This window comes from Sminthopsis crassicaudata, chromosome 3, assembly GCF_048593235.1.
Source record: "Sminthopsis crassicaudata isolate SCR6 chromosome 3, ASM4859323v1, whole genome shotgun sequence".
NCBI classification, from domain to species: Eukaryota; Metazoa; Chordata; class Mammalia; order Dasyuromorphia; family Dasyuridae; genus Sminthopsis; species Sminthopsis crassicaudata.
The window spans coordinates 589,217,722-589,239,171 of NC_133619.1; the positions used below are offsets into that span (position 1 = coordinate 589,217,722).

The window sequence follows — 21,450 nt, forward strand, 5'->3', positions numbered from 1 at the left end:
AATCTATATCTGAAACTGAACATTTTCTTCAATTATTTTGAAACTGTTATTCTTAGAAGTTTACCATACTGCCAGAGAATTCTGTGACACACACAAAAAAGATTAAGAACGCCTGATTTAATCCAATTCCCTCATTTTCCAGAGGAAAAGGTCATAAAAGATAGCATGTGTAAGGACAAAAATGAGGGATTTGGAATCAGAGGAAAAAGATTTGGATTAGAATTCTCATTGTTACTTATTACTTATGTAACCTTGGGGTCCCTTCTGAGGTCCCTTTCAGTTCCAAATGTGGCTCTTATGAAGTTTAGAAAAAGAAAAATGATTTAGTTAAGGTCACCTAATGAGTTAGTGGCAGAATCTGGATGGAATTGAGATCTTCTATTTTCACCACTCTTTCTATAATATTATGTCACATGTCTTAGATAAGACTTGTTCATCAATAATGTTTATTCTCTTCTGCCCTCCCCTGCTCCTCTTTCCCCTTCACCCTTGGGGATGACAGCAAGGACAGAGAGTCCAGACACACCTTAGAATCTGAAAGAATCAGTTTAAAATATTGTCCATTTGGAAGACATATGGAAGGTACAAAAAGGGATAAGGGAAAGATTCTTTGCTTTTAGGAAATATACACAGTCCTTTCTTGTCAGGATATGAATCTGTAGTACAGACATGATGTAGATAAAGAAATCTGTAGGTAGAACAGTCAGGGCCAGGCCACTCTGGGGCAAGGAATATCTTTTTGGACAAGGGGAGGAGACTGGAGAATAGGACATTCATTTTGGAAATAGCTGGGTTCTAGGTACTTTTAGTGATTCTTCCCCAGTTCCCCCACTGTACAGAAAAGGCCCTCACTATACTCAACTGGAGAAGTCCTAAGCTATCTTCCCCTTTAGGGCAACCAAAATTTCCTGTCTAGTCTTGAGAACAATGGGAAACAATGAGAACAATTGCCCTGTACCATCCTACAGCATGGAAGTAGGTGGGAGTCCATAAGAGATTCTAAATGCCACTCAGTTCTTCAGCTCCTTCAATTTTCAGACCTTGCAGAAGGGGAAAATCGAGGAGTGGTCCTTGTGGGCAGTGAGAAAGGAAGGCAGAATCATCACTGTCTTCTTCTGGGAAGCCATGAGAGCTGGGAACCCTAGATCCAGGGGGACTTCTCTGGAACCACATGTTCTCATAGAGTTTGGGACTTGGGGTGAGGTCAGCCAGAAGGGGCTGTGTGGAATCCGAGCGCAGGTAGAGCCCAGCAGGTGATCTGTGCTGATGCTGGTACCCTTGGTTTCCCATCACCTTCCCATACTGGATGGGGTCATTGGAGCTGAGATGGGGCTCTGGCAGGAAGGGATCCCCTTGGAGAATGTAAGCCTGGACCAGCTGGGGGAGATTCTTGACTTCTTCATCTGTCCCCATTGTTTGTGCTGGCAACTTCTTCTCCTCCTCCTTCAGGACTATGATCTTGGAGACAGGGGACATGGCAGGGTCCCTCAGGCTTGACAGATGAATTGTCTCCTGGGAAGGATGGGAGTATTAAAGTGATTGGAGGGGGATATCCAGAACATTTCTTCTCTTGGGGGCCAAATGTGGGTTTTGGTTGCCCAGTGTTAGGAGTTGGGAAGGGACTACTTACCTTACGAGAGGAAAAGGTATATAGGGAGGCGAGGGAGATGTAGTTGGATCATGGGAATCATGTGTCCATCTCTCCCCCGGTCTGTTTTCCCTCAGGCTCCTCGTGCCTTTGTCCCAATCTAAGCCCTCCCTCCAGCCTATATCTTACCCCATGAAGGATTGTGGGGATCCACTGGCCCAAACTGCTGTGGGCTGGGTCTGGGATATTTGGCCAGAATTGATTCTTCATCCTGGAAAAGTTGAAGTGAGCACAGGCATTGTGGATCCCTGCTTCAGTGTCAAGCTTTCCCATCTCCTAATTTATCCTGTGTTCCTGTGATTTCTTTTTGGTAAGGCCATCTTGGCCTCTGAAAGCCTAAGCTTTATTTCAAGGTCTAGGGAAGGGAGAATCCTTCATTCTCTTGTAAGGAAGAAAGAAGATTGAGAACAACTGAATCTTGTTTACTAAGACCCTGAAGTCCCATTATAGACTCTGTAGGCTGTCTCTCCTTACTTCAATATACTGGAGAAAAGCCTTCAATCTGAAGCCAGGGAGAATCTCAATTCTAAAATGAGGATTCCAAAGTCTCTTCTCTAAGGTACATATTTCCTGGATCCCATGATTTTATTTTAGGGGAGGCAATAGGCTTAGAAGGAATTCAAGTTAGATGTGAGAAAGAATTGTCCAGTTGGAGGACAATGGATGGAAGGAAGGAAACAAGGGTTATGATGACAGATGCCGAGGCTGCTGAGTTACATCTTGAGCCATTGAGCTGTGTCCTCCCCTCTCAGCATCCCTTCTCCATCCCTATCCCACCAGCCCCAGGTTCTCAACTCACTTGTGGTTCTTATGGAGGCAGACAAGTGTAATAATAACACAGAACACCAACACAGAGAAGCCACTCAGGATCAAGAACACATTGATATCTTTCTCCTCTGTGGGGAAGGGTTAATTAACACCAAAGAAGAAAAGATTAGATCCCTGAGCACAGAAACATTTCTAAATCCCCAAATATGGTACCGTGACTTTCCCTCTTGGACTAGGTCTTCCTGGAGGTAGGGCCATATTTCCCTTTTTCAGACCGGAATTTCTCTTAGGATAAGATGTATCTTTCCTCTGGATATGTCTTTAGGACAGGAATTTGGTCCTGCTAGGACATATGAGTCTATGGCATTGGAATGTGAACTCCTTGCATATAGGGATCACCTCTTTCTTTGTGACTTGTATTCTCTGCATCTTACACCATGCTTGGGCCACAGTAGGCACTTGACTTATGGATGTCAGCTGGTTGGCTCTGGCCACCCCCATGGAGAGTGTCTTTACCAAGGGCTATGGTCACCACTGTGAGGTCTGTGCTGTTAATGCCTCCGACTCGGTTAGAAGCCATGAGATGGACATGGTACATGGTGCTGGGTTCTAGGCCACGGAGGATGCATCTTCGAGAAGAACCATTTAAGTTGACAGCTATAAAATGGTAGTGAAGACAAATGAGAAAGACAGAGTGCCTGGATTAGTACCCTGGGGGCTCTGGTTTCTCCACATGTGGCTTTTGACCTCTAGGACTCTGGTCCCTGACCCTGGAATCTGAGAAAACATATTTTCTGAGTGGGTGGGTAGGGGGTCAGGGAATAGTACTTAAAGAATCCTGGTTCTGGACATTGATCCAGAAGTGGTTGAGAAGGACATGTGTGGTCTGTATGGGAGACCCCTGGAAGGAGATAGCCTGAGAATATCAGGTATGTATCCTGGGATCCTTGAGTTAGAGGAGAACAGGCAAAATCCCTTGATTTGGGAATAGTTCAAAGGATAGTGTATTAGGTGTGGGAGATCTGGAGTGTGTGATGGGGATGTCAGGGATCTCTCTAAAAGAATACTGAGCATATGTTCCTTGGGTCTTACATGACTTGGGGGTAGGGATCAGAGAGGGGCAGGGGCAGCACTCACAGAATCCCTTATCCTGAATATTGGTCCAGAAGACAGTGTATTGGGTGATGGGGCTTTTCCCCAGCTCTGGGGTCCCAGGCTCCCATTCCAGTTCTGCCCAGGTCCTTCCAATATGCTTCAGCTTTAGCTTTGGAGCATGGAATAGAGCTGTGGAATGAGAAGGAGGATTCTATGGAGGCTGAATGGATTTTGATCACCTCCTCACCAGAAAGGTCTAGCTCCTGGGATAGGGTTGGGGGAAAGATGGAGAAGGGAGCTCAATGCCTGTTCCCAGGCCCTGGCAGCTGGTTGTCACACATATGTGTTAGAAGTAGGGCGCAGATTCAGACAGAGGGAGAATCCCTGAGGCCATTGTGACCTTGTCTCTGAGTACTGCTGTCTTTTGCTCCAGCTTTCTTTCTATATCCTTCAGTTCCCTCCATTCCCCCTTCCACAGGGGGATGACACAAGGAAATGCCAAGGGGAGAGAAGGGAAACTTATTTTAGGGCTAAGGGCCTTGGCTACCTACATAATTTCTCTGCTGGACTTTTACAAGCCTAATGCCTGAAATCAAAGCAGGGGGATTGCCTAATTGGGCACTCACACTAGTGTTCTCTGCACTAATGGGTAGGGCTGGAATAGAACAAATGTGTCCAGAGCATGAGGAAGCGGGGTGGGATAAGAGTTTGGGAATGAGAGAAAGTTGTTGGCAAACCCTTTTCTCGGGAGTAGGCATAGATGTGCTGGGGACGCCCTCTGGTGCCATCGTATAGGGGGGACACAATGATCTTGTACAGCTGAAAAGGCATGATGTTCTCTGCAAAGAAAGAGCAGTGAGGGCTAAGTCTTGAAAGGGGAAGGGGCTACCCACTGTATTTTCTCTCTGCAATCACTGACACCAGCTAAGGGAGAAGTACACAAATGATGGTAGGGACTGTTGGAATACAGCTAAAGTAGGAGGGCTGAGGAAGCATATCAGGAAGAACTTTCTATCTCTGAATGTGGGGAATGGAAGAACAACAGGTAATCTGAGAAAACCTAGAAATTCTTATTCCCCATAGGAAAAGAACAGACACCACAACAATAACTAACATTTATATAGTGTTTTAAGGATTGCAAAGTTCTTTACAAAAATTATTTTATGCTCCTGACAACCCTGAGAGGCAGGTGGCGTTATTGTGCTCATTTTACAGGTGGGGAAACTGAGGTTGAGAGCAATTGAGTGGCTTGTCCAGGGTTGCACAACTACTAAGTGTCAGGGGCTTTCTTATTCAAAGTCTATCATGAAGAACCCCCCTCCCCCCCATATAGGTTGGGACAAGAGCTGCTTTGCCTTGAAGCAGGAGAATGGATGGGATAATGAAGTGGAAGGACCACATATGTATATTTTAAGGGATCTATCATCAGTAAAAAGAACCCCAGTTCCCTGCTAGGCTCTGAGCCCTCACCATCCAGCAGGGTCCCAGTGCTGCTCCCATTGGACTCGATCTTCCAGTAGCCGTTACAGTCATCCTCTTGGTGAACTGGGGCCAGGCACCATTCTATCACATAGGCCCTGGGGAGAGGCTGGCCTGGAGGGTGATCCCATCCTACCCAGAGGCTGTGAGCATCTGGGGCAGAAGTGTGGATGCTGGACAGAGAGGTACCTATAGATGTGGATATGGTAAGGAATCTACTTTGTGGAGAGGAAAGAATCCTGGCTCTGGACAGTGGTCCAGAACTGGTTGAGAAGGACATGTGTGGTCTATATGGGAGATCCCTGGAAGGAGACAGCCTGAGAATACCAGGTATGTGTCCTGGGGCACATCCCACTCCACCTATCCTTCCCATCCCCACTTCACTCTCAATGAACGCAATAACTAATGGTTGATCCCAGACCTTCAGCCTCAGATGGATTTGGCTTTAGCTAACCCCAGGCTCTATGAAGAGACTTATACATTCTCTTCATCTCCCTCCTTATCTCTGAAGACCTGGAGGGAGGTGGTGCTGTAAACACCAAATAGTGTGTCTGCTCTCTCAGGAGGAATCTTATCCTTACCTTGGGATTCCCAGAAAATGATGGTGGTAGGGGAAGATTCTCCAGCTATGTTATAGGCAGTGAGGGTGACTTCTTTAGCCCACTCTGGCAACTGGAAGGCACAGCTGAACTCTGTGGTGTTGCAGAGGGGTTGGGACTCCCCATCTTCTCTTAGAGGACTTGGGAAGACCAGATAGCCTTGGATTCTGTTGTCATTTTCCTCTGTGAGCACTGGCTGCATAGACACACAAAAGGGTATGGTCTCTTCAAGGAATCCCTGCACTTGGAGTTAGGAGAGTTTTGGGTTTAAATTCTGCCTTAGAAGTTAGATTGTATTCTGGGCAAATTACCAAATTTTTCTGAGCCTCAGTTTTTCTTATTTGTAAAATGGGGATAATAATGCCAGTAAAAAAAAAATTCATAGCTATTGGGGGGCTCAGAAGAGAGCAGCATTTCAGAATTAGAATGTAACTTAGAGGCAACATAGAACAACTTATATCTGACCAGAAATCTCCTCGACAACATAACAGACAAGTGTTCATTCATCTAGTTGTGGCTTAAGAACTTCCAAGAAAGGGGGCTCCACTATTTTCAGGCATCTAGGTGGTGCAGTGGATAGAGTCCTGAGCCTAAAATCAGGAAGACCAGAGTTCAAATCTAGCCTCAACTTTTAATAGCTATTTCTCTTAACCTCTGCTTGCCTCCATTTCCATATCTGTAAAATGTAAAATGTATGTATCTACCAGTGTTGGAATCAAATGAGATAACAATTGTAAAAAGCATGGTACAGTGCTTGGCATTTAATAAGTGCTATATAAATACTAAGTATTATTATTATTATTGTTGTTATTATTATTCCTTAATTGGCCCATTCCACGTTATGTGCAGGACATTTTCCCCCAACATCAAACCTAAATTTGTTTCTTTGAACTTAGACCCAATGCTTTTGATTTTGTCTTCTGGGAAACTGTAACATCCTCTTCCACATGGAATCCTTAAAATATTTGAAGATTGCTAGCATCCTTCCTAATTCTCCTCTTCTCCAAGATTGGTACTTCTAGTTGCTTCAACTGATTTTTATAGAGTATGACAATGAGGCTATTCGTCCCCTTGGTAACCTTCTTCTGGACACACTGTTATTATTATTATTATTTTTTTCTGTTTTAAAAGAAGCTGCCCAGAAATGAACAGTTATCCAGATGTGGTCTGACCAGGGCAGAGTGCTATGGTACTATCACTTCTTAGCCTTAGACTGTATTCTTTTCATGCACTTAAACTTGAGTTTAGCTTTTTTTGGTTGCCACATTGCCCTCTTAACTTATCTTTTTTTGGACAAAACATTATCTGTTCATGTTCTTTTCATCTTGAACTTTTGAAGAGGAATTTTTGAATCCAAATATAAGATAATGGCCATAAGGCATATTGTAAAACTGAAGTTGAGCAATGAGGTGACACAGTATATGGAGTCAGGAGGTTCTGTGTTCAAACTTGGCCTCAGACACTTTCTGGCTTGATCCTCAGTTTCCTCATCTGTAAGAATAACCCATCTCCCAGGATTGTTATAAGGAGGAAATGGTCATATTTGTAAAATGCTTTGCACTGTAGAAATGGTAGCTAACAAATTATTATAATGCTATAAATATCGACTATGACTATTACATTTTTACCTCCAAAGCATACATCCTCTCTTCAACCTTCCTGACATTTCCAGCCTTCTTTTCAGTGATAGGTAGTTCATCACTTCCAGAGGCAGCTGATTCCCTTTGTGATAAGCTGAATGGGATTCCCTGGATCACAGAAACTAAGAGTCCTGAGCTGGGAGTTGACCATGCTTTCATGACTAGGATCTTTCCTATTCCCCAACTTCTGAGATATATGATTGAGGAAAATGATAGTGAGAGGGTTGAAAGTAATAAGGAGCATAAATAACATTTGAACCAGGAGTCATAGCTCTAGTTCTATTTTTGCCTGTAGCTTAGCCAAGATGACCCTGGAAAGGTTTCTCTCTCTATTGTATGGATTTGCATTTTTGTAAAGTGATAAGAGTTGGACTGTATAGTCTCTAGAAATCTTTATATTCTGTGTGTTTAGTTAACAATACATATCTATTGAATGACTGGCATTATCTAAAAGGAGGACATAAATATTCCACCTAAAACCTATGTAGAATTGAGGGCCTGTCTATCTCTCACATATTCCCAACTTCTTGGTGTTACTTCTCTAAGCTTAGAAAGGGAATGAGCTTCCTAGAGCAGGGACTAAAGAGAATCACTTCTGGTAAAGAGAGTTACCTTCCAGAGAAGTTGGATGTCCATCATTGTATGGTTTAGTTTCTGCACTCGTTGCCTCCACCACACATCAAATCTGACTCTGGGACCTGGGAAATAGAATAGAGTCATGGCTGACTATGGGGAATGGGAGGAGGTGAAAGAATACCAGAAGTAGTCTCTACTAACAATTTCCATCAACATCTTTGGCCACTTACGCCTTTCCTTGGTAGTGAGTTCCAGGCTGGGGCTCCAGTCACTCCAGTGACCACCCATGGGCCAACGGATACACCGCATTTGCAGGACATAGCGAGTGACCGAGAGGAGACCACAGAGGTCATTTTCTCCCTCATGTTGGTGACTTGAATTTAAAAAGGGTGACACCTGTGAGAAAGTGGTCAGAAACCATGTCAAGCAAACCCTGAGCCCTGGATCTGGGCCCATAAAGGAGGAGAAATCTGAGTGCTTAGAGAACCAGAATGGATAGATACATAAAGGAAGAAGGCATTATGGTAAGGATGAGGGCTCATTATGGTGAGGGGAATGCAAAGGATCAAGATGGGGATGTATGCTGAGTGAGAGGAACAGGGACTCTAAATAAGGGGAGTGAGTGTTCAGTGAGGAGGAGAGCTTCGCTAGGGGACTCAGAGACAGGGACAAGGTTCCCAGGTTCCATGAAGACACTGAGGGAGGGTTCCTTGAAGGGGATGCAGGCTTTCTCCCTCAAGCACAGAGTGCACTGCTTTGAGAGGGAAGTGAGAACCTTACCAGGACCCAGGTCAGCTCCCCAGGACGCTGGTACTGAAGCTCACACATTTGCTCCATATGTTTGCTCATCCTGGCCTTCTCCCACTTTAGCCGGAGGCATCCAGGCTGGTGAAAGGAGGAGTCTGGGTCTGGGCTGGCCTTAGCAGCTTGGAGTATTGGGGGGTCTAGTTTTACTGTAACAAAGAAATCAGTTATTACCCCTTTCCTCCATATTTCTCTTGTGATCCTTCCTTTGTGTTTCCTGCTTTATCATCTATTTCTCTGTTCTTGCCAGAAGGCATCTAGGCTAGAGCACTACACCTAGAGCCAGAGAGATCTGAGTTGGAATCTGGCCTCAGAAACTTACTAGTCGTGTGATCTCAGGCAAATTGTTTCACCTCTCTCTGCCTTAGCTTCCACAATTTTAAAATAGGGATAACAGCATTAACTTCTCAGGTTTGTTGTGGGGATCAATTAGGAGAATAATTATAAGTTATCTAATTTAAATTAAATTATAAATATATAGTAGGCACTTGATAAATGCTTGTATGCTTCCTTTTTTTTTTCTTTCTTTTAGAAACAAATAATTGGTATGTATCTTATGCATTTTCCTGAATCCCTGTCTCTGCTCCTTATCATTCCCTATGCCTGAAATCCCTTCCTCCTCTCACTTTTCAGGTTCACTTTCTATCCACCCTTCAAAGACCAACTCAAATGCAACTGCTCCAGGAAGTTTTCCTTGATACCAAATCTCAAAAGCAATTCCTCCTCAGACTTCATAGAAAACTTTGTTTGTACCTCTCTAATGTTTTCATGGCATGGAATGTGACAATATCCATGCTTATGTTTTATCATCTCACTAACACTTGTATCAGCCTGCTGTGTGGAACACCAGATATAAAATTTCATCACCTGTCACCATCTTTTAATTTCTGATTGGATCTCTGTTTCTCTGTTTCTTGTTTCTGTGTCTTCATGTTCTTGCTTCTGTTTTTGAGCCTAGTTAGATGGACTCCTCTTGTCCATATTACTCACCCTCATCCATGGGGTTGATACACAAGTGTGAAGACTCAGCTTCTCCGAGCACATTCTCTGCCTTCACCCAAATGTCTACCTTCTGGTACAAGAGAAACTGGTTTCGGGGGATGGAGCACTGGCTCTCACCATCTTTGGAGACACAGTCTTGGATGGGTTCTTTCCTAGACTGGCAGGTATCTTTGCTCCTAGAGCTTAATAAGAGGAGTTTATGTTGGAGCTAGTTGTCCACACGTCCTTCTCCAAAACTCTATCCCTTCACCCAGCCTCTCATCTAAGTTTCATCCATCTCAATGAGCCTTTACCTGTTTCACTGAGACTCTCTCCCACTCACTTATCTCTTGCCACTTAACTTGTTTATGTCCTTGGCCATGAGATATGCTTTCAGTGGAATCATTGAAAGAAGACTTAGAGGAAAAAAAAACCCCAAAAAACTCTTCCCCATACTTCCAAGGCCTGGACTACAATGTTTTCGTTTCCCTAGTTTCTGATTGTGGCCAGATTTGCTACAGACTCCATTTGGGGTCTGGTCCTCCTTACTTCAGGCCTAAGCTCTCTATTATCTCTTATACCATTTTCTCTGTAGTTCTTATACATGTCCCTGTGGTCAGGGGGATGAGGATTGGGAACTCAAGGCTGATATTCCTTCCATAGATTCACTTACTTGTAGCCCTTCAGAGTGAAGTTGGTGGGCAGGTATGTGCTGGGACCAGGCTTCCACCGACAGGTGAGGACCTGGGCTGTGAGGTTCATGACACAGGAGAGGTTGCTGGGTGGCTGAGGGGGATCTGGGGTAAAACAGTGGTGAAAAAAGAGTATGAGAAGAACAGGGATGTTGAAAAGGAACTTAGACAGGGGACCCAATCCTGATTCTCATAATTCCTCCTCTTCTTCATCTATTAGCCTCAGAGCTCATAACATTCAAGACTTCCCTACAGGACTGCCCTTGAGATCCATGAAGGCCAGAGGGTGAAGGCTGATAAAAACTGAGGTCCTACAGTTGAGAAGACTGGATGGAGACTCAGGAGATATTTATCTAATGAATCCCAGCTGGGCCACTTATTACTGTGTGACAGACAATGGGAAATTTAGTTAAGTTCTGGAGTGGTTTCTCTAGTTTACTTTTCTGTAAACTGAGATTTAGAAAGGAGCTCTCCAAAGTGTTTTTCACGTCTTAGTTTATATGATTCTAAGACATTGTCTTTCTCATGGTCTTACTCCAGTTTTGAACATAGGGACATGGGAACTAGACCTAGTTGTTCATGACAACCAGTCCTACCAATCTGGCCCCTTTGCCCTATGTTTAGGTTACTAAATAGGAAATTTAGACTTGTTTTTCTCCCACTCTCCACAGAAAGGACATAGACACAGAAGGGGAACTAGAACTAGTCGTCAAGACTTTAGAGAACTTATGTCTCCACCAAATCTTCCCCATACTGAAAGCCTTGATCCTGTGTTTAACTCTTTCTCCCTATTTCAGCAAGGGGTGATGAAGGCAGGATTATCAGTGGAGTGGGAGGGACTTACATCCAGCCTTCAGCTCTGCCTGCTCTATGATCTGAAAAGTCTCTTTCCAAAGCAGGCAACAGGAGAGCATGGCGTGGGTATGATTGAAGTGAGGAAGGGTAATGTTGGATTGCAGAATTCCATCTTCCCTCTGATGTTGCCAACCTTCAGGCAACTTCTCCAAGTCCAGCTTCCACACAATTCTTGTGGCTGTGCCAGCTGGTATCATGCAGTTAGGGTTGATGATACAAGAAGCTGTGACAGAGGCACCCAGGTGGATGACAGAAGCCGACACTTGGATGTCTCCACAGTCCTGAAGACCTAAAAGATGGGGAAAAGGTCAAGTCAATAACAGAGCCATGAGGGTGCTGTCTCTTGTCAGAGAAAGCTAATTGGGCAACCTGTGATAAAAAGAACAATCCACTGGGGTTCAGAGGACCTGTATTCTAATCCTGATGCTGAAAATTATTAATGATGTGACCTTGATCAAATTATTTGACCTCTCTGGGAATGAGTTTCCTTTCTCTCTTTGTTTTTGTTTTTGCTGAGGCAATTGGGGTTAAGTGACTTGCCTAGGAAGTATTAAGTGTCTGAGATTAGATTTGAACTCAGGTCCTCCGTCTTCAGGGCTGGTACTCTATCCACTGCACCACCTAGTTGTCCCAAATGAGTTTCTTCTTCTGTAAAATGAAGGGACTAGAGTAGAGTACTATTATTAGTACTTTTTCAGCTCTCTATGTATGACTCTATGATCCTGTCCTTTAGGAGGCAACATTTATAACATTGTGTAAACCCTTTGATCCAGTAATACCACTGCTAGGTCTATATTCCAAAGACATCCCCAAAAAGGAAAAAGACCTATTTGTATAAAAATATTTATAGCAGCTCTTTTTTTTTTTTTTTTTTTGTGGCTAAGAATTAGAAACCAAAGGGATGTCCATCAATTGGGGAATGACTAAATCATCTGTATATGTGATTGTATGAAATATTATTGTGTTGTAAGAAATGACGGGCAGGATGACTTCAGAAAAGCCTGGAATAATAATGAACTGATACATAATGAAGTGAATTATGGATCTATCTTCTAACTTCTATGACCTAAGAGGAATGTATAAGATTGCAATATGTAAAAGAACTATTTCTCTGTCATTCTGACATAAATTGGCCTATAAGAAGGTTTGGCAGAATCAATTTTTTTTTTCTGAGGCAATTGAGGTTAAGTGACTTGCCCAGGGTTATACAACTAGACCATGTTAAGTGTCTGAGGTTAGATTTGAACTCAGGTCCTCTTGACTTCAGGGCTGGTGCTCTATCCACTACATCAACTAGCTACCCCGTTTGGTAGAATTCTAATGATTGTATAGATTTTCTCTGAGATCTGAACCTATGCTTGAGCATAATAATAAAATCTAGGATTTTAAAAATTTCTATAATTTCTTTAAATATATTTTAGCAGTAGCTATCTACTACAGAAACCCAGAGAAAAGATATTTCTCCCACATGAACTGTTTGCAAGTTGTCTTCCTTCATTAGACTGCAAGCTCCTTGACACCTGGGCTGTTTTTTTTACCTTCCTTTGGACCTGGCACATAATAGCTATTTAATAAATACTTGTTACTGACTGACTGATTCTCTGAAAAAGGAGGTTTCTTTTCAGCTCAGGTTTGTCTGCATTCCTAAAATCTTTGAGGACTCTGCTGACTTTCTCCTTAGATAACTAACATAATAGGTTTCCATCCTAGCTCATAGACAGTAGTCATGACATTGTTCCCTTTCCACCAAGTCCCCAGACTACTTGCCATTAGAAAACCGGAAGAGCAGAAAGATTCCCAGAAGGTTCCAGGCTCTGCGCCACATGGCTGCATTGTTGGTGTTCACCTGAAATAAGTCCCGAGACCCCAAGGTGAGAAGCAGGTCTTCTGCTTTTTCTATAGTTATATCTCAGAGAAGACTTGAAACAGAACCTTGGGGATAAAGAGTTTGCCAGACCCACTGTATCCCTGGTATTATAGGATTATAGATTTAGAGCTAAAGCTGGAAGGGTCTCTTCAGAGGTCATCTAGTTCACCCCAATCCCTAGTTAGGCAGTTGAGAAACTGAGGCTCAGGAAATTAACAGAATTGCTCAAGATCACACACATATCTATATCTATATCTATCAAACCCTCAGATAGTAGAAAGAAAACAGGACTGATTAAATTATCTGGCCTTTACTTTTTGGGTCATTAGAAATCTCTTCCCTCCTTCCCCTCTAGTCAGTTGCTTAAGGAAAGGATCTATTCTCCTTTTTATTTTTATCCAGAGTGCCCAGCTTTGTTATTGTGTTGTGACCATATCAAGACTCTATTGAAGATCCATTTTACAATCCTCTTCTCCGTTCATTATGGAATTTAAAGCCCTCTACATTTATTGCTGCCACTGCTGTATATACTTCAACCACAAGAAGTGTAGATTCTGTTTTCACTACTCTCTAAAAGTTACTCTCTTTGGGGCTGCAATTTGACTTCCTTACCTCTAAAATGAATATTCATTTTTCTGTTTAAAAGTCTTTACACTCTGACTTTTCTGCCAAGTTTTAATCTGCAGGTTAGTTCATCTTTCTCCTCCCACAGCTTGAAGTTTCTCCTATTGCTTTGTCCTTGATGCTCCCATTTTTAACACTTTCTCCCTTGGTGGTCTCATCTGCTCCCATGGGTTCATTGATATCTTATGATTTCCAAATCTAAATATACTATATTTACAGGCCTAATCCCTCTCCTGTGTATACAGGTTACAACTATAATAATGAATAATTGATATGTCTGATAAATTATCTATTATTATTATTATTAATAGATAATTTATCAGGCACATCAATGTTTGAAAAGCATTTTACATATATCATCTTTTTTGATTTTCACAATAACCCTGTGAATAGGTAAATGCTATTATTATCCCAATTTCAAGATGAGAAACTGATGAAGCTAACAGGTTAAGTGGCTTTCCCAAGATTATAAAACTAGTTAGTATTGGAAGTAGGATTCAAATATGGATGTCTGATTTCATATTCAGTACTATTTCCACTATATTACCTGTACTTTTCCAGCTGAATGTCCCATAGGGACTTTTACTTAGCATGTCCCATATTAAACTTGTCATTTTCCTCCTGAACCTACTTCTTCCCCAATTTCAGTTAATGACACCATTCTCATATTCCCTCAAGCTTATAACTTGGGAGCCCTCTTCTTTCTTTCTCTTCCTTTTCCCTTATCTGCTACATCCCAACAATGGCCAAATCTACCATTATGATCTTTCATTCTTCCTCTACTCCTGCCTTTAAATGAGGAGACTTCAGCATACATATTGATACTCCCCAAGAAATCTTTACAGTTTCTCACTTACTCATTTTCCATGATCTACTTCTTTATCCCAGGTTAGTTACACACAGAGATGCTCATACCTTTCATCTTATTGTCTCCCACCACTTCCATGTTTGTGAACTCTGAAATTCTCTTATATTTCACAATCTATTAGTATTCTATCTTTTCTTCTTATTTCTAATACTAAATCTTTCTCTTCATCCATACGATGACCTCCAATCCTTTAACCGCTCAATTCTCTCTCCTTCACTGGCCATATTCTTCTCTTTCCCTATTTTGACCCTTAGTGAGCCAGTTCAATCTTTTAATGTACTCTTTTGTTGAATCCCTAGCTCCCTTATCATATCACTGTTTATATCCTGCCAAACCTCAGCCTTATATCTCTTCGAAACACTATCTTCCACTGATCACAGAATGAATAAAAGTAGAGAAAATCAAACTGTCCTGACTGAGTCCACCTCTAATTTGTGTTAAACAATCCCAACTGGACCCTTACTGCTGTAAGGCCACCCTTTTATAGCTTCCTAATTAAATTACTATCTTATTCATCTCAAGGGCTCTTCTAAATCTTTTCATTCCTCCTTAAATTCTCATGGTTTCCCTTCCCGTCCTCTCAGTTAAGCAATCCATCTCATATTTTACTGAAAAAAAAAATTGAAGCATTCTCTTAAAGGTCCTTTTTCTCCCCTACTCCTTATCTCATATCACCCAGATGCTTTTTTGCCCACTATTTCTCTCTTTATTCCTGTCTCACATGATAAGGTAGCTCTTCTTACCAAGGCCAACCCTTTATGTACACAAGTGATCCCATTCCAACCTGTCTCCTCAAGTTGATTGCTCTCTCTATCATCCATTCCCCTTCCATTTATCTTCAATCTCTTCTTGTCTACTGGCTATTTCTTTAATGCCTACAAATTTGTCTCCCCAACTCTCAAAAAAACCTCACTTGATCCATCCATCTCTACTAATTATATTGTCCCATATTCTACCTGTCTTTTGTGGCTAAACAAATAGCCTTGAGAAGGCCATTTACAAATAGATGTCTCTACTTCTTTTTTCCCTCTCTCTCTTCTTAACTCCCTGCAGTTGGGTTTTGGACTTCATTATTTAACTGAAAACATTCTCTGCAAAGATACCAAGATCTTTTAAGTGCCAAATCCAATGACTTTTTCTCAGTTTTGGTTCCTTTGCAGTCTCTGAAATAATCATTCACCCTCTTCTCCTGAATATTCTCTTCTCTCTCAATTTTCTGGACACTACTTTCTCTGTTTCTCCTCTTACTCATCAGAGTTATCTTTCTCAGTATCCTTTGCTGGCTCCTCATCCAAGTTGAGGATACCTGCCAATTGTAGATGTCCTAGAGGATGCTGCCTGCTCCCTTTTCACTTCTTTTTCCATTCAATTTCATTTGATGATCTCATTAGCTCTCATAGATTCAATTATCATCTCAAAACTACTTATCTTTGATTTTTCTGCTGACTTTCAGTCTAGCAGAGAACTGCTACTCCAACTGCTACTGGATATTTTGAACTGGCTATCCTGTAGACATCTTAATCTCAATATTTCCAATGATGAATTTTTTATCTTTCCCATTTTGTTCCCTCTTCCAAATTTCCTTATTACTGTGAATGATATTATCATCTTCCCAGTCTCCTAGTTTTGAAACCCAAGTGCTATCTTGATACCTCACTATTTCTCATTCATATACAATCGTCAATAATTTTCAAATTTCCTCTTTGTAACATCTCTGGAATATATTCCCATTTCCTCCCTAACATTGTCACTACCTTCATACATCCTGGTTTCTTCTCTTTCTGAACTATTCTAATATTGCTGGTAGGGCTCCCTGACCCAAGTCTCTTAACTACTCTTGGATATCATCCACTCAGCTACTAGAGTGATTTTCCCTAAAGATTTAGGCAAAGATAGAAAGACTTTCCCAAAGTTTGGGTCACCCCCCCCCACTCAATAAACTTCAATGACTTTTTAACACCTCTAAGACTTAATTAAAATACTCTGATATTCAAAGTACTTCATAATCAAATCTTGGTCACATTTTCAGTCTTCTTACACCTTAAATTCCACTAATTACTCTTAATTCTAGTGCTTTCTTTGTATGTTGTTTTTCTCCAAGAATGTGAATTCTTTAAGGTCAAGAATTGTCTTTTGCTTCCTCCCCCACTTTTTTTCTATCCCAATGCTGCCTGGCAAGGAGTAGATGTTTTATTGACTGACAATATCTCTTCAAATCCATCTCTTTAGCATTCTTGTTCAGGCTCTCATTACTTCTTTCCTGGAATAAGACTCTTTTTAAAAGTATTATTTATTTTCCTGTTCTTTTTGCCTATTATCTCTGCTCAGTCTATTCTATATGACATGAAATTAATCTTTCTAGTGCATAAGTCTGATAATGTCACTAACTTGTTTAAAAAACTTTAGTGGCTCTCCATAGCTAATAGGATAAAATGCAGATCCCTTAGTCTGATAATCTAGATCCAACTTCCCTTTCTGCCCTTACTTCATACTATTTCCCTATATACCCAATGTTCAAAGCAGAAGACTTTCTGGTCCCTAGTCTATGTTCTCTTACCATTGTGGCTTTACTTACATTGATTCATCCACCCAGAATGACTTTTATTTCCTATCTTCCTTCCTATCATCTTCATTTTTTTGGTTAGATTTGGAGGAAAATTCAAAAAAGTTTGAATCCCAGTTCTGCTACTTATTACCTATATGACTTTTGGCAAGTCCTTTTATTTCTATGTGCCTCAACTTCCTCATGGGTGAAATAGGAGGGGGGAGAAGAGAATAGCCTCTCAAGTCCCTTTCAGCTATAACCCTCTAATCTCTATGGATTTAATGAGAGGGTCTACTCTCTTTTATCTATTTCAGCTTTTTATCTCTGATCCCAAGATATAATACAGGCATTTTTTCTCTGAGAGCCACATCTCTTATCCCTCAGTATCTGATTTCTCATAAGCAGTTCTCATTTTAAAAAGTTACATGTATTTGTGTATATTCAATTAAGTTAACTTTTATTTACCTCCTCTTCTGTTCCAGGCATTGTGAGCAGGCCCTGTTTTTAAGGAACTTACATTCTAGTATAACTCTACAAGTATCATCATCCCTTTATAAGACTGTAAGGTACAGGTGATTTTTGTTTTTGTTTTAATATCCCCAGTGCTTAGAACAGTGTAGGCACATAGCCTGAGATTGATAAATAATTTTTTGGTAAATTTTTAAATTTTAAACTTAAATACAAAATGAGGAAAGAAAAAAAAACACCCCAACATTACCATGCAATGCAGCAGATCATAAGAAAGAATTCAATATAAAACAAGTTTCCGTTTCAAGAAAACTTATCTAATAAAGAACTTCACATTGTTTTCAAAACTGCCCAGCTTTTCTTTGCTTCCTTATTGAATTTATTTTATCCTCTGCTGTATGCTATTATTTCTCCCTTCCTCTTCCAACCCTACGAAGGCTATAATTAAGTATATATAAATATATATATATATATATATATATATATATATATATATATATATATATATATATATACACACACACACATACACAAACACACATAAATATCTATATATATATACATTCATACACACATATGTAAGACCATATTATGTTTATTTCTACCTGTTATCTTTTTCTCTGAAGGTGGATAGCAACTTCCTTCATCAATCCAAGTCTTCTGATGCTTTTCTAAATCAACCAACTCATCATTTTTTATAGCACAGCAATATTCCTATCCAATCACATCCCATATGAGAGCTTGTCTATGACATTTCCTCCCCTCAATTTTCTGCATTCCCTCTAGGCTACATGGGTTTTATTTATACAAGAAAATTTTAATTCAAAATAATCAAAATTAACCTTTTTACTCTTTAACAAAACTCTCTCGTATAAGATAGTTTAAGTTCTGATACTTCTGACTCTTCTTGATTTACATTTTTTTCCCTGTTTTTTTGAAGTTTCTGACCTTTTGCTTTTCATATTAACTTTGTTATTTTTTCTAACTCAGTAAAATACCTTTAAAAATACTTTAATTGGGATGATACTGGATAAGCAGATTAGTTAAGTAAAATCATTTAAAAATAAGATTGGCTTTGATAAATATTTGTTGAACTGCCCTGGCTCTGCCATTTAACACCTGTGGCTCCCAGGGAAAGAAATTATCTCTTTGCGTTCCAATTTCCTTATCTGTTGAATGAGAGGATTAGATTATGTGAGCTCAAAGATCCCTTTCATTACAGATCATCTTTCATGTAAATGGATCTGTTGGAGAACTGGACAGGGGGGAAAGTCTCTTATTTTCCTGTCCTTGGACTCCTTCCTTCAATCCAGCTGTAGCTGAAGATTCTGGTCCTCCTGTAGAAAAGTCCAGAAACTTGGATTGATCAGCACCATCCTTTACTTCACTGTATTATATTGTCTTTTCCCTTCAATTTCCTCAGAGGTAGGATAGTGTAATAGACTTGATTTCAAATCCTGTCTCAAATATATCCTAGATGTAAATTCTAGCCTCCAGAAGCCTGTTTCCTCATATGTCAAAAGGGAATAATAATAGCACCAAGTTATTGTAAGGATCAAAATGATTTGCAGGTTTCATTTAAGGTTCTACATTAATATTAATCAAACAACAAATTTTCTCTGTGCCAAGTACTGTACTAAATGTAAGGGGTACATAGAAAGTAAGAGTCCCTGCTTACATTCTGATCAATATCATCGGTTTCTTTCTTTTTAAAAAATTTATTTCTCAGCTTCTTTTTAATTTTTTTTTCTTATTCTCTGCTCATTGATCCCTCAATGGATCCCTCTCCCCTCTTGAAGTTTTTTTTTTTTTTAACTATTTTTCCTTTCTCTCTTCCCTTGATTCTTTTATAGTCTTATATTCCTCCCCTGATTGATACTTTCTCTTTGTCTCTTACCTTTCCTTCTTCCTTGCTCCCCACATCTGAACTGGAAAAACCATAGAGAAATGTTCCTTAATCTGTCTCCTTCAGCACCCAGAATATACAGCAGCTTTTGCTTAATCAATGGTGAGTTGGGTTGAAACCTCATCTTTTCTAAACTGTGGGATCGTCTCTCTTTCTGTTTACCACTCACCAACTTGGGCCAGATTGTGGTTCTGTGTAGGGAACTTAGGTCCAGCAAAAGCCTGAATATCTCTTGTTTAAAGACCAACAACCTAGCTGGACTCAGAAAAAGCTTATCACTAGAGAGCTAGTAATACACTGATTCATTTTTATCCTCTCTCCCTGTAACCACTGGCTATCATTTTACAGATGGACAAAGTGAGGTCAAGGAAAGAGAGGGGACTTGCTTAAGATAATATTGTGAGTTAGAGACAGCTAGGTGTAATAGTGGCTAGAACATTGGACCTGGAATCAGGAAGATCTGAATTCAAATTCTGCCTCAGACTCATATTATCTGTGTGATCCCTGGACAAGTCAGTTAATCTCTGATATGGTTTTTTCATTTGTACATAAGGATAATAGCATTTTTGCCAGGATCATTGAGATCATATTTGTAAAATACTTTGCATGCCTTAAATGCTAATTGTTACTACTAACAATCCTAGATCAGAGGTTTGGCTGTTTTACTTTCATTTCAGAGCTCTTTGCATCACTGCTCAGTGTTCCCAAACCACTAATAATCAATCTTTGTGTTTTTTATCATTTCTTACTCAGTTTGTGGTTTGCCTTAGATTTCCCACCAAAATATTAATAGGCCACTTTTGATTTGATGTTAGAGCATACGCATTAGAATCCCAGTTTAGCTACTTTGCACCTCAGTTTCCTCATTTGTACAATGAAGCATTTGGATTAGATGATTTTTAATATGTAATATTTACATAACAATTTAAGCTCCTCAAGTCAATTTACATATATTATCATCTCATTTGATCCCTTTGAGGTAGGTACTATTGTTATCTCTATTGCACAGATTGTTCTAGAGTAAACAGAAGTTAAGGCTTGTTCAGGGTCACACAGTTAGTGTGAGGTAAAATTCCAACTCAGAGCTTTCTCACTCCACCTATTTTCTAAAGACCAGGACTTCTTACATTTTTTTCTACTTGTGACCCCTTTTCCCCTTGAGAAATTTTTATGTGACCCTGGGTATATAGGTCTATAAAACAGGCATATAAATCAAACATTTCAAATAAACCATAATTTTCCAACCTCCCACTCAGTTACGATCCCACATGGGTTTGCAAACTACAGTTTCTTAAACTATAGATTATACCACCCAGAACCCTTCTAGTTCATTCAAGCAGAAGTGGATTCATCTTAAAAAGTATATATTCCCTCTCTTTCAAGTCATACACGCTCTATGAAGATGGGAGGGGACCTTTTCATCTGTGCAGCAGAGTGACAGACATCTAGAGATGCCCATCAGTGATACTTGTCTGGGGAGAATGTCACTGTGCATCCCCACATGTCACCACTTCTGTTCCTAAGAAGCTGGACCTTAGGTTTCCAGGGGCTCAACTTCATGGCCCAGATCTAAATCACGGGACCTCAGGATGGCAGGTCTCAGCTGAGGTAGAATGGCAGGGCTGCCTGTCTGGGGAGGTGGGAAGGGTTGGGGACCCTCAGGACTTACCTCATTCTTGGAATGATTTTGCCTCCTTTTCAGTCATTTCTCAGAGAGAGAGAGATGGCCCGCCTCAGGAATTCACCCGGGGCCTCACATCATCCCCTTTCTTGCTCAGTTCCTGAAAACTACTTCAGTACAGACTGTTCTGACACCTTCCTCCTCCCTCCCCTCCTTCCCCACCCAGGGCTGTCGTTAGTTTTTCTGACTTTCTGACTGGTCTTCCCCGGGCTGGGGGATTGCAACACCTGCTTCAGCCTCCTTCCCTGGGACGGGAGCCCCTTCCCCTCAGGAAGGAGCCTCTGAGAAGCTAGGCAGCCACTTCGGGCCAGCCTTCCTGCCCTGGACCCTTAAAGGAGGTTGGGGATGTGGCAA

General features: G+C 40.8%; 1 protein-coding gene across 2 annotated transcripts; it reads right to left on the bottom strand.

The window, feature by feature from the left end:
- Positions 1-530: 530 nt before the first annotated feature.
- Positions 531-21,400, bottom strand: CSF3R (colony stimulating factor 3 receptor). Of its 2 annotated transcripts, none has more exons than XM_074305173.1 (16): positions 21,085-21,400; positions 12,905-12,983; positions 11,127-11,426; positions 10,264-10,387; positions 9,600-9,793; positions 8,586-8,758; positions 8,036-8,201; positions 7,842-7,927; positions 5,572-5,785; positions 4,982-5,179; positions 4,249-4,350; positions 3,554-3,700; positions 2,933-3,073; positions 2,448-2,544; positions 1,778-1,859; positions 531-1,512 (listed from the first exon to the last, which is right to left on the bottom strand). In XM_074305173.1, the coding sequence occupies exons 2-16, from the start codon at positions 12,960-12,962 to the stop codon at positions 1,000-1,002; spliced, it is 2,595 nt and encodes an 864-aa protein (XP_074161274.1). In that variant the 5' UTR covers positions 12,963-12,983; positions 21,085-21,400; the 3' UTR covers positions 531-999. The 2 variants fall into 2 exon arrangements, with proteins under 2 accessions (XP_074161274.1, XP_074161275.1); XM_074305174.1 differs by having other exon boundaries at positions 11,127-11,418; positions 12,901-12,983.
- Between the last annotated feature and the right edge of the window lie 50 nt (positions 21,401-21,450).